This window comes from Lactuca serriola, chromosome 5 (assembly GCF_051521515.1).
Source record: "Lactuca serriola cultivar US96UC23 chromosome 5, Lser_US96UC23_V15, whole genome shotgun sequence".
Classification (NCBI taxonomy): Eukaryota; Viridiplantae; Streptophyta; class Magnoliopsida; order Asterales; family Asteraceae; genus Lactuca; species Lactuca serriola.
The window spans coordinates 234,638,329-234,651,702 of record NC_136412.1 but is presented as its reverse complement, the minus strand read 5'-3'; the positions used below and the strand labels follow the sequence as shown (position 1 = coordinate 234,651,702).

Sequence of the window (13,374 nt, the reverse complement as noted above, 5' to 3'; positions counted from 1 at the left end):
GACGTGCTTGGGATTTTCCTTCATCTATTACTGTGGAAATTAATTAAGATACTGCTAGAAAAATGATGTTCTTTTCTTCATGGATGTAAGGAATTTCATGGTAAGCCATAACAAAAAAAATTCAATCAGATCATTATAAATTGAGTTTTTCTAAAAACCACTTAAATTTAGTTTACTTATCAATTCTTTAGGGCCGTGATCCCGGGCCAAATAAGTTTCCTAGTATATATATAAAGAACTTATCCCACCATTATTAGTTATTTCTCGTCAACTATTTGTGTCTAATTTTTTTTATGGTCTTTAGAACTAGGTTTTTCTTTTAAAAATTATTTTTTGTATTACTTCTTGTCTTCTTCATATTTTTTACATCTTTATTTTTAAGAAAACTATTTCTAAGATATAAGATACAATTTCGGTTGACCCAAAAGTCTCATATATAACATTTTTATATGTACGATAAGATATAATAATAATTTCCATTATTAACTTATCTCACATCTACGTTACAAATATTATTTCTAAATCATATTCGTAGCAAAACACGATAACCAACCCTCCTTAAACTACAATTACCAATTATTTAATGTTCTTTTCCACAAGATATAACTTATGGCAGTTGAAACAAAATATTGTACATATAACACATATCTTCTAATATTTACTGGTCTTCTTCACATCATAGAAATAAGTCATAAACATGCTTAGAATGACACTTTAGAGACAAATAAGTCATTAATATGTATTTGTGCTACGCTTATGCAGCTGGTCCCCTAAGAGTCTCGATTTTCTTGGGGAGTTCATCTTTGGAAGCACCCACAATCCTGTCCACTACTTCTCCATCTCTAAGAAACATGAATGTTGGCATTGCCTCCACTGAGAAATCCTCAGCAATGCTCTGTTTGTTATAATACCAACTTGTTATTTCTAAGTGTTGAAAATAATAACACCCTGCAATAATCTAACTATGAAGAAGTCAAGAAGATACAAGTAATCTTACTTTTAGTTCATCCACATCGATCTTAACGAAGATAACATCGGGAAACTTTTTAGCTAATTCGGCAAAGATCGGTGCCATCATACGGCATGGACCACACCATGAGGCTGTGAAATCCACAACCAACTGTCAACAAGTCCATCCAAATGTTAAGTGTATGTGAAAACGATAACAACTTTCGATAAACAAGCATATGACAAAGAGATTAGAGTTACCAATTTTTTAATTTGTTTGTGCTTTTCATAGAGTTGTTGCCATAACTCGACGGAGTGACAGCTAATCAACGCTCCTTCTTCCAAAGTCGCCATCTTCGCCCTAAGTCTGTCTTTCAAGTAAACGTGATTCGAAGTTGTTTAATTAGTATGCAAATGAGTACTTTAGCTTTGAGTATGGATGAAATTGTGCAACATGGAATCACTATTTATAAGCACAAAAGCAAGGCATATCGGTTTTGGGATGATAGATATTTTGAGAGAGGTGATGTAGACCTACGCTTGCGTGGCCATAGATATTGAATGTTGTAGGGCCGTTAATTAATATCACGTTTACCTTGCAACTTGGATAATCCACATTTTTATTATTTAAAAATAAAAAAAAATAAAAAAATCTTCTTTCCATTTATCTTCTTCCACGTCATTTGTAGACTTATGAGTTATGCGCAAAGTTTTAAAAACCGGTTTTTTAATTGAACCGGTATGATGATCGGTTTTCGGTTCAATCGGTTTAACCGCTAAGTAAACCGGTTTCTATAGTTTTCATATTTTTTCGTATTTTTCTACACATACCTACATACACAAATCAAGAATATATTGTCCACAAATTCAAATATTAAAATACACATGAAAACAAGTTGTAGATCATTCTAAATAAATTAAAATAACTCATAACCATAAGTTTTACATCAATCCACGTGCACGAAAAAGAAAATAAAGTCGTAGATGAATATAAATGCATCAAAAAACTTTATAACATTTATCATGTGCTTTTATTAAGATAAAATTTAATAAATGTGAAAAAACTACCAAAGTTTATTATGCAAAAGGTTTCGATTTCATGTGTTTTTATTCAATTTAACCGGTTCAACCGGTTTAATTGAACCGGTTCAACCAGATTTTTGTAAAAATCGGCCGGTTTGATCAAGTTCAGAAATAGACATAAAACCGGTGATAGTTGAACCGCTCCCTTCTTCGATTCCCGGTCCAACCAGTTCGACCGGCCGGTTCAAGCCGGTTTTTAAAACATTGGTTATGCGATTTGCCTTACTTCTTTCTCCTTTCGGATATTTGATATCCACAACCGGAAAAAAAAAATACTATTTTCTTTTATTATTTTATTTTCTATAGTATTTCAAAATGGAAATGAAGAAAATGCTAATAATAAATCGGATTTCATACCCCAAAATGAAAAATTAGACCTTGAGATGTTTCATAAATTTGAAAACAATAAAATGACAATAAATACTTAATTTTTGGAAGGGATAATGACTTAAAAGAGTAACATATTATTCGATTTGTACACATTTGGTCACTGAGTTTTTTTTCGTCCACATATACCCCTTAAACTTGTTGAACTGTACACATTCAGTCCTTATGACCTGTTACTCCAGGTTAGCCGGGAAAAATAACTTGATAAGGTAATATATTTATCATTTTGTACACATTTAGTCCTTAATATTTTTGTACATATTTAGTCCTTAACATTTTTTTTTGTTTCAAAATAAGTCCTTTTTTTGTACTCATCCAGTACTTATGAATGATTTATTTATGTTTTTTTTTTCACGATATCTTCCGTAAGATAATCATTGATGAGGTGTTTGGGTTGTTGATGCTTATGTCTAATGCGATCTCGACTGCTTGGTTGCGTAAGTCTTGTGGTTTGGCTTAGGTCTTGTATTTTGAACATCGTAACTTCTTCATACGATATCAGATTTTAAGGATCTTTATCCACGTGTTCATTTTTTGAGTCTACTACAACTTTCATTAAGATTACTTCCGTTAAAATGTAATGTATTTTTACTAACGATTTTATAAAAATAAAAAAAATTAAAAAAAAAGTAACATACATACATACATGCATTCATAAAAAACGTATGGACCGGGGAAGACGCAGTAATACATAGCAGGTGTTGCTGAGATGAAATAGGTGTTGTCGATACATGGAAAATAGGTATAAACGTTTAAAAAAACGATAATTTTTTCACTGCGAACAGAAAAAACAGGTGTTATCGGTGCAACACCGGGACCATACTAAATCCGCCACCGCGTATGGATATAAAAATTGTAAGTAAAAATATATTATTTTTTAATGGGAGTAATCTAAATGAAAGTTGTAGTAGACTAAAATACGAACGCGTGGATATAAAGATCGTTAAAATCCGAGATCATATGAAGAAGTTACGACGTTCAGAATACATGATCTAAGCAACCAAGTAGTCGAGATCACGATGGATATAAGAATCAAAAGCCCCATACACCTCATTAATAGAATGTACCACGTAAGATTTCGTGAGAAAAAACTAATAAATCATTCATAAGTACTGAATGAGTACAAAAAAAATGATTTATTTTGCATAAAAAAAATAATTAAAAAAAAAAGAGTAAATGTGTACAAAAATATTAAGGACTAAATGTGTACAAAATGAGAAATATATTACCTTATGAAGTCATTTTTACCGGGTAACCTGGAGTAGCCGGTCATATTGACTGAATGTATACAGTTTAACAAGTTGAAGGGATAAATGTGGACGAATAAAAAAATCAGTGATCAAATATGTATAAATCAAAAAATATATTACCCTTTTAAGTTATTATCCCTTTTTGGAATCCTAAGATTATATTTTTCTTTATTTTTCATTATATTAAAATGACCTTACCTATTTAACTTTTTAACTTTTCGTTCACATCTACTTCAAAAGAAAAAAAAAATCCAACTTGGCCTCAAATTAATTTATTTTTTTCTTTGCAATATATCAATGGATAGAGTATATCATAACTTAATTTAACATATAATTTTCTCATAACTTAATTTAACATATATATTATTTTAAAAAAAAACCAATATATATATATATATATATATATATATATATATATATATATATATATATATATATTATCTTATAAAAGAAATCTTATTATTTCTAAAAATAAATTGAATATAATAATATTATTTTTTTAAAACGTCCAAACGATTAAGCTAACAGTACAAACAACCATTAATAAAATAATATTAAATTTTAACATTTGTTTTGGCTCCTTATATTTCTCAACAAAATCCTTAATTTAAGGGTACTTCAAAATTTAAAACTTTTTCATCCTAATACTCTTCAACAAATATCCTTTAAATGCTGCAGCTGCAGCTGATTCAAATATCCCTCCCATAGCAGATGCGTCTTTGTTCCCTCCGCCTTATAAACCCTACTATAAATCCCACTGCCATGAAGTATTTCCCTTATAAACCCTAATCGATTTTCTCCCTCTCTTAGACGTAGACAATGAGTTTTTTTTTCTAGAAAAAAAAAAGTTTGATTTTCTTTCATTTTAATGATTTTGATTTGGTGTTTCGATGTGTTGCAGGTGAGATGGACGATAGGCGGGTTGAAGAAAGATAGTTTTTTCTAAAAAAATCTTGATTTTCTTTCTTATCCTTCCTTTTTCGATATTGCTTCTTAAATAGAGGCTCACACAAATGTGGGTAAGATCTCTTTTTGTTTTCTATTTGAGCACTAAAAGGTTTATATTTTAGGATGATTTTGTTTGTTTTCTGTTAATGCTTTAGAGTCTCACATGTTGTGAATCCCATATCCCATAACTCTGTTTTACTCTACCGATTGCAAGTATTCCAGAAGTGGTCGATTCGACGATATGATGAAGAAGATAAAGAACCGGATATGTATAGGGCTTCTTAACTCTGTCCTTTTGTCTATTGCTTGCTCTGATAAAACCTAGGTAATTTTTCTTTCACTCTCCCTATCTCTTTTTCCCATGATTCCTCTCTTCTTCTTACCAAGAGAATTGCAAGGTATACGTTTTTCTTAGTTTGAAAAGAAGCCTAATAATAACCCTAAACGACGCAAGAACATTTGTTTGTTCAAGAAATTTTTTGGATTTATCGACATCGGGTTCTAGATTTGGTCCATCTTAATTTCTTGATTTTTTTATTTCTTTTCGATCTGACCTCTCTTTTTATATTTGACGTCTTAATGCTTCCCTCTTCTAATTTCTTGATTTCTTGGACTCTGTTGTTTTTTTTTTTGTAAGTTATTGTCGGAGATTCTCTATGTTGAAGGATAAAGTAATTGTATGAAGTTATTTTTGATTATGGCTTAGAAGAGAACGATAAGGAAAGAGCTTCAAAAGGTTCAAAGTTAAAACATATTTGTGTAAGCTTTACTGTCATTGAATTTTGACTTTTTGAATCAAGCCTAAAAGGAGTAGCATTGGGTTTGTTCACCGATTTTTCAGGATCTTATATTTCCTCGTTTTTTTTCTATTTAGTTTTTGATTTTTAAATGTTTGTTTTAAAGGACAGTGTCAGTGATGGTGGTGGAGAATGAGACTTATGTTGAAGAATGGAGAAGTTTGGTTTATTTCTCTTTTCAGTTTTTCTTTTCTTCTTAAAAAATAATGGTTTGTATTCTTTCTTATTTCGATAAACGACATCAATTTTTGCCATTAGGCAAGATCTAATAGCTAATAACAAAAAAAATATTGGAACAATTAATATTTGAGAAACTAATATTCGAAGCAAGAAGTTTTGAATGGATATTAAACGATAGTTTTAAGAGTTCTCCGATTTTGCTAATGGTAATCAACAGAATGCTTACTTATTATTCTTCCTTATGAGCTTGTAGACTTGTTTGGAAGCCAGTTCCAAGAAGTTGAAGCAGATATACAAGTTGCCATCATTTCCAGGAAGGCATCTAAAGAAGTTGTTTCTCAAATTCCTACTTCTACTGATAAGGATGAGAAGAAGACAAAGTCAAATGTCGAAATTACCCATGTTAATGAGGAGACTAATCCAACTTCACCATCGTATCCAAATACCTCTATTTCAAGTATTATCTACTATATAAGCATTGTGAGTTCAAACATAAAACTAATTTTCAAGCTCATTAATCTGGTGGACTATATTTCTTTCCATGGGCACAATTTTGCAAGTTGACATGTACAGAATGTATTTTTTGACCAACAAATGTTGGGTAAGTTTGTTTTTCCTATTTTAAACAATAGGTTATTACTATATTATTTTCACCCTGAGCCTGTCTATGTTCAATGGATTATGGAAGGTTTTTTGTTTCTAATGTTCACAAGGTTGTGAATTTCTTTTGATGTGAGGTTGTTTTTCTTTTCCAATTTATGTGTTTAGGTGTTTACATGTTATTGGAATTTTTTTCTTATAGTGTATAGCAATGTACTTTGCTCTACTACCTGATGTGCGGTTTTTATAATTTTTTTTTTGTTTAAAAAAATTAATGAAAGAACGTGGGAAATAGCAAATTAGCAATGTACTTACATAGCTGGATGTTCTGTATAAAAGATGTACTACCTTTTGGATACAAGATAGATAGGTGTTTTTTGGGGCCTCACTTTGGCTTTCACGTTATCTCATATTTTAATTTTCATCCTTATTTTTGGTATTTTATGCAACTTTATATTTTTAAAAGGCATAACACATTCCCTACCTTCTGAAGTTGATGAATCATTACGTCTGAGATCATGTATCATTCATGTGGTGGATGCATATTGTAAATTTAATGTTAATTATAATTTTTCCATTCAATGTTACTAAACTTTTTCGTGGTGTTATAATACTTTTTCTATTTAATCGAGTTACTTATTTATCCATCTACATGATTACTCAATATTTTACATGTCCATATTTGTCAAGAAAATTGTAGTAGGATTTTATCAGTTTGACTTTTAGGTTAAACTATTTAATTTTAAGCTTCGTTAAAATTGATAGGCATTCACCGAGTTATCATATCAATTTGTTAAATATATAACCTTGACTCCATGTGACACTTAGAAATTGTTGGCACTATAAATATACTTAAGTTTTGTATTTCTAAATTAAGTTTCTAACAATCAACATGTTTATACTAGATTCTTAAACTTGTCTGTTTAGTTCGACTTAAAATGAATTGTACACATTATGGTTTTTTTAATAAATTTCACATTATGGAATGATTAATATATTAAAAGAAATAAAATTACAAATGAAAAAACAAAACAAAATAGTTCAAAAGAGTTCATACGAACAAGAATTATAAGTAACTATTGAGACTCTAATGTTACTCTTTCTAAACTAGCATAAGAGATTTATTAGTAACCATAAAATAATAAAATATATAAAAACTACTACGGTTTATAACTTTTAGTCAAATAATCAATTTTAAAGAATCACAATGCAACGTAATTTTAGTACTATAATTTTTTTTTGTGGTTTGAATGAACAATCCCCTATAAAAAGGTTGTGCCAAAAAACATGAACAATAAACGGTTTATAACTTTTAGTCAAATAATCCATTTTAAAGAATCACAACGCAACGTAATTTTAGTACTACAATTTTTTTTTTTTTTTTTGTGGTTTGAATGAACAATCCCCTATAAAAAGGTTGTGCCAAAAAACATGAACAATAATCGAAAGATAACTAATCCCCCATACCTCTCACCAACTTGCGTAACAGTTAGGTTTTGTAAAGTTTGATTTTTTATTTTATGCTTTTGAAGAGAATTTAAACGTTTGATTTCCGAATGAAATTAAAAAACCGATGACATGTTTCTTAAAATGAAAAATATTATTTGAAATGAAACTGCTAAGATGAAATAGTGTGCTAACAGAAAAAAAAAATTGCCGCCTAAAAATATTCAAATGAAGAAACTCTATGTTTGCCGAATGGAACTAATTATCAAAAGAAACTATTTGTTACCGCCTAAAAATATTCAACTTCCTTCACTAGAACATCCTTGATGTCGTCGTTCATCACCACACACTACCCTACTCCTACGTGACCACCATCAACGCTATATTGTCGCCACTCCTACAATGTCGTCACCAACATCCGTGGAAGACGGCACAACATTCACAACCAGCGAGCAGCCACCACCTGCTCCCTTCTCCCCGGTACTTTACCTTATGGACATTAAAGTTTACACTTAATTTTCTCTCTTAGTTGTCTCTTAATCGTTGATTTAGGGTTTTGGCTGTGGGCTCTTCAACCTTCTCTCTGTTTATCGCTAAACGGAAACGCCTGGTGGATGTGTATCAAGAAAGCCTCAGAAGGTTTTGTAAATAATCTCTAACATTTCTCATCATCGACATTGTTTAAAGAGACCATCGAAGGTTTGACAGTTTTATTGATTTTTTTTTTGTGCAGGATATTTGAAAATCTAGGAGTAACATAAAGGAAATTGGGGTTAGTTTCATATATCTTATATAGAGATACTCCTACATGCACAATAATGTTATTAATTCTTTTCATTTCGTGAGGTTTCAAATGCTGGTTACTGGATGGAATATATGGTTTTTATTTGCAGGTATATGCTTTATTTTAAGTTGTGTATTGGATATATTTATTATATGTGTTTCATAATGTGTGTGCCTGTTTAATAGTAAAACTAAAATAAAGGAACCTAGAGCTTAATTTCCTTGCTTAGTTTTGGTAGGAAACAAAATTTCACCAGCAAACTTTAAGAGGTGTTTATTTGCTTGCATCCTTACTATATAAAGGTTTTATAATAATATCCGTTTTAGTTTTACATCTTCTTATAAAAGATTAATTTCATCTAACTATTTATTGTAACCATTTTTGTTTTTTGGTGGATTTCCAGGAAAGTTTGAGGTGGAAGTCAAATTCTATTATTAGGCATGTATAAGATAATTAAAAGTGTGTATCTTTTTTACTTGTCGGTATGCAACCACTCCACTCTTTTTTATATCTTTGGCATTATATGAGAAAATATGTTATTCTTGTGGTTTGGTTTTGTGTTGGATTTATCTATGCCCATTCACATTATGAAAACGAAACAAGATTATATATTCAATTATTGATTTGATTTTGAACTCATATATGTTAATATAATATATGGATAAGTTCTAATGTAAACAATAATAACTATATTATTTTTTAATTATTTAAGCTAAAACAGTAGCAAATATTATTTAACCTAAAACTAAAACCTATTTTGTTTTTAAACTAAAATAGCAACGTACTTTAAAATTTAACATGTAATAGCAACATACTTTCATATTTAAAATATAATAACAACTTATTTTTATTTGTAAGCAAATTAACATAGTATTATATTTACCCCAAAAATACAATGTATTTTTCTTTTTAAGCTAACTTGTCATCTTTGATATTTATCTCGTAATAGCATATCAAAAGAAAACTTATTGCCACTGAAAACAATTCGCCAAACGAAACTATTCGTTGAACATAAAGTATTTGATTCCACCACAATACGTGTTTTGTATAATATGCAATTTATTTTGAAAAAAAAAAATTTAAAAAAACTATTTACCATCCGTCAAAAGAAAACTATATATCCAAATCTCCGCAACAATCACGTGAATTTGAAATAAAAGTTAAAGCCGAAAAGAACCTAATAACCGAAATGAGTTAATGTCCTCCCGCTGCTTTGCACGGGTACGCAACTACTATATATATATATATATATATATATATATATATATATATATATATATATATATATATATATATATATATATATATATATATGGTTAGGTTATTTTATTTTCACTATCTATTGTGTATATGTATGATTGATTTTGGACCAATCATTTTAGTTATTTTAAGAAAGTAATTAATGCATATTACATGTTGAAGATATAATGAATATTAATTACATCTTCTGCATTTAATATGCATTAATTACTTTTTTAAAATAACTAAAATGATTGGTCCAGAACCAAGCAAAAATGCACACAATAGATAGTGAAAACATTTAAACCTAACTCTCTCTCTCTCTCTCTCTCTCTCTCTCTATATATATATATATATATATATATATATATATATATATATATATATATATATAATTAAACATATGTATTCATTAAGGGTAATTTTGTCAAAGTAACAAACATGAGCTGGGCTTGGTGCGCCGGCAAGTCCTGTACAAGTGGATACCCTCCAACTATTCGCTCCGTGATTTTCATTGAGCCCATCCGTGAACTATTTTCTTAATTCTTTTTTTTTTTAATTTTAAATATATATTTGTTTGGTGGGCCATTAATGAACTAATTTTTTTTTTTAAATTTTAATTATATATTTCGGTGGTGGGCCACAGATATAGATATAGAAACAGATATATATGGTGGTGGCTAATTTTATTACAATATTATATTGTTTTGATATTATGAAAGTAGAAAATAACTTATTTCCCCCTGGTAAAATAAATCTCGTGATTACATTTTTAGTTTTATTTTGAGGAAAAGTTACAACCATGACGTGGTCGACTAATATTTTCAAAACATATTTTCTTATCTTGTTCTTATCTTCTTTTTTGTGTGGATTTTAAAGAAATAATATTTTTGAATTATTAGACTTTTTTGCATAATAACAAATCCAAGATCATAAATTTTCTGGATCATACTATTTCTAAATCATCCTATCTAATCCTATCTAATAAAAGAGACATTTTAAACCACGTGTCCATTATGCAACCATTTTTTTTAAAAAAGTCAAATTACCGATATACCCTTCTTCCTTTCTGCCACTCATAACCTGCATTTGGAAATTGAATATACAATTACAAATGAAAATTAAGGTCCTCATAACTTGTTATTTTCAGCTAATTAATTACATTATGTATGATGATTAGCAAAAATCAGGAATTCCTAAATTACCGATTGTAGCTATCCCAAAAAATCATTAAAATAGTTTGAATTCTATTAAATCAGATGTCGCGATCAATTTCAAATTTAAATTCGATGGTTCATATATACCTCCATTTTTCTCCATTTTATTCTCGTCTCATAAAAAAATTAATAAAAGGCTCAAAGAAGTGCACAAGGTTAGTAATATACGATTTGGTTTTGGCTTTTTACCTATCGATTCAATGAAAGCTTTACTCTACTCAATCATGTGCAAGGTTTCTACACATTCATGTATAAAGTATTATGATGCTTTTTCTATTCTGGAAAATAATATGTGAAATTTAATTTTGTGTATTATTTACATTGATTTGTGTTGAGTATGTGTTTTATATGTAATATGAAGATTCAATTGATTAGTGTTCTGGTTATTTCAAGGTTTGTAATTTTTGAAGTTCATATTAATCTTCTTGATATCAATTATATTTACTTGACTTTTACTTCCATATTTGAAGCTTTGTATTTGATGTTTTGATTGAAATAACTAAATGATAGTGTTAATAAGGAAAAAAAACAATGATATGTTGTTAAAATGTGACAAGTTTGATTATGTGATCTTATAGATTTTCTATCTATTATTGAATTAACAAAAAAAACTTGATGACCATAATAGTTATATAAGAACTTATTTCAACCTTAATTCTTATTATTAACGCTAAATCCTCATGAAAATCCCTTTAAATTTTATATTTTCAAGCCCTATTGTCTTTATTTCCTTTAGATCCATCAGACCACTTTTATTTGATTTTTGCTTCCTATTTTACATCATTAAATCTATTTCCAGTTTTTAATTTATAGTTGATAATATGAATTTCATTTTAGGTAGTGGCCCCGATCCGAGACATCTGTCTGAGGATGACAACGATTACTCCATTACTGGAGCAGATCCGAGAGGTGCAGGTTGAGGGCCTAAAGGAGGAGCGCCGAAAGTGCGAGCGGATTATAAGCTAGGTGGCCTCCTTAGATTATGACAATCGTGGGTTGTTGACCCTGCATGGGAGGGTCTGGGTACCATACTAGGGCGGAGTACAACGGGTATTGATGGATGAGGCCCACAAGTCTAGGTTCTCCATCCATCCAGGAGCAACGAAGATGTACAGAGATCTTCGACCCAATTACTGGTGGCCCTACATGAAGCGAGACATAGCTTGGTACGTGGAGAGATGTCTGACCTGTAGGAAGATCAAGGCAGAGCACCAGAGGCCTCACGGAAAGATGCAGCCGCTAGACATCCCTGTGTGGAAATGACAGGATATTACTATGGATTTTATCACTAAGCTTCCCAGGACCGCACGTAGGGTCGATTCGATATGGGTCATCGTGGATTGATTGACCAAGAGGGCCCATTTTATACCGATCCAGGAGAGCATCTCGACTGAGAAGCTGACCGAGATTTATGTGAGAAAGGTAGTGGCACGTCATGGAGTGCCTGTCTTGGTGGTGTCAGACCGAGATGTACGTTTCACTTCCAGATTTTGGAAGCGGTCTCACGAAGAGATGGGTACTTGTCTCCATTTCAGCACCACTTTCCACCCCATACGGACGGACAGAGCGAGAGGACGATTCAAACTGTCGAGGACATGCTTCGTGCATGTGTTTTAGATTTCGGTGGTAGTTGGGATACGTATCTTCTATTAACGGAATTTTCGTATAACAACAGTTACTACGCCAATATAGACCGGCCTCCCTTCGAGATGCTCTACGGGAGGAAGTGTAGGACCCCAATATGTTGGAGTGAGGTCGGTCAGAGGGTCATGGGGAGTACAGAGGTAGTACTCAAGACCGCCGAGAGGATCCAACAGGTTCAGAGCAGGATCCAGACTGCTCAGAGTCGGCAAAAGAGCTACACGTGACAAACGGTGTTCAAACTTGGAGTTTCGGGAGGGCGATATGGTTCTCCTGAAGATGTCGCCCAGGAAGGGAGTCATACGGTTCCAAAAACATGGCAAGCTGGGCCTCAAGTATATCAGCCCCTTCCGAGTCATAGCTCGGGTGGGCAAGGTGGTGTACATACTGGATCTTCCCGCCGAGCTCAGCCAAATCCATAGCACTTTCCATGTTTCCCAGCTACGAAAGTGCTTGGTGGATGATTCATTAGTGGTACCCCTATATGCTATTCAGGTTGATGACAACCTGAATTACATTGGGAGACCAATGGTGATTCTGGATCGCAAGACGAAGGAGCTGAGGAACAAGAGGGTCGAACTAGTGAAGGTGCAGTGGCAGCATCGTAAGGGTTCGGAGTAAACATGGGAGCCCAAGGAGGATATAAGGGAGCATTACCTAGAGATGTTTTCAGATGCAGCAAACTTCGAGGACAAAGTTTAAAACAAGTGGGGGAGAATTGTAACGCCCCGTTCCTGGTACGCATCAGTTCATTTAATATTAATTTTTGTAAAAGCGACTTGACGAGTTGGTAGCCCTGACTCGTCGAGTAGATGCGGATTGGACGTGGGAATTTAAATGCTCAACTCGGCGAG

General features: G+C 31.6%; 1 protein-coding gene and 2 long non-coding RNA genes across 5 annotated transcripts; 2 read left to right on the top strand and 1 right to left on the bottom strand.

Moving 5' to 3' along the window:
* Positions 1-459: 459 nt before the first annotated feature.
* On the bottom strand, positions 460-1,400 carry LOC145053752 (thioredoxin H1-like). Its single transcript, XM_079001848.1, has 3 exons — positions 1,210-1,400; positions 998-1,120; positions 460-895 (listed from the first exon to the last, which is right to left on the bottom strand). Exons 1-3 carry the CDS (start codon positions 1,300-1,302, stop codon positions 755-757), a joined length of 357 nt encoding a protein of 118 aa, XP_078857974.1. The 5' UTR covers positions 1,303-1,400; the 3' UTR covers positions 460-754.
* Positions 1,401-4,303: 2,903 nt separating this feature from the next.
* LOC145053753 (uncharacterized) lies at positions 4,304-6,419 on the top strand. Of its 3 annotated transcripts, none has more exons than XR_013684604.1 (4): positions 4,304-4,435; positions 4,570-4,687; positions 4,831-4,941; positions 5,254-6,419. It is a non-coding gene; the product is annotated as an uncharacterized LOC145053753 (long non-coding RNA). The 3 variants fall into 3 exon arrangements; XR_013684605.1 differs by having other exon boundaries at positions 4,772-4,941; XR_013684603.1 differs by having other exon boundaries at positions 4,312-4,687.
* A 1,365-nt stretch (positions 6,420-7,784) lies between these two features.
* LOC145051490 (uncharacterized) lies at positions 7,785-8,935 on the top strand. Its single transcript, XR_013683652.1, has 4 exons — positions 7,785-8,119; positions 8,192-8,278; positions 8,373-8,532; positions 8,827-8,935. It is a non-coding gene; the product is annotated as an uncharacterized LOC145051490 (long non-coding RNA).
* The last annotated feature ends 4,439 nt before the right edge of the window (positions 8,936-13,374 follow it).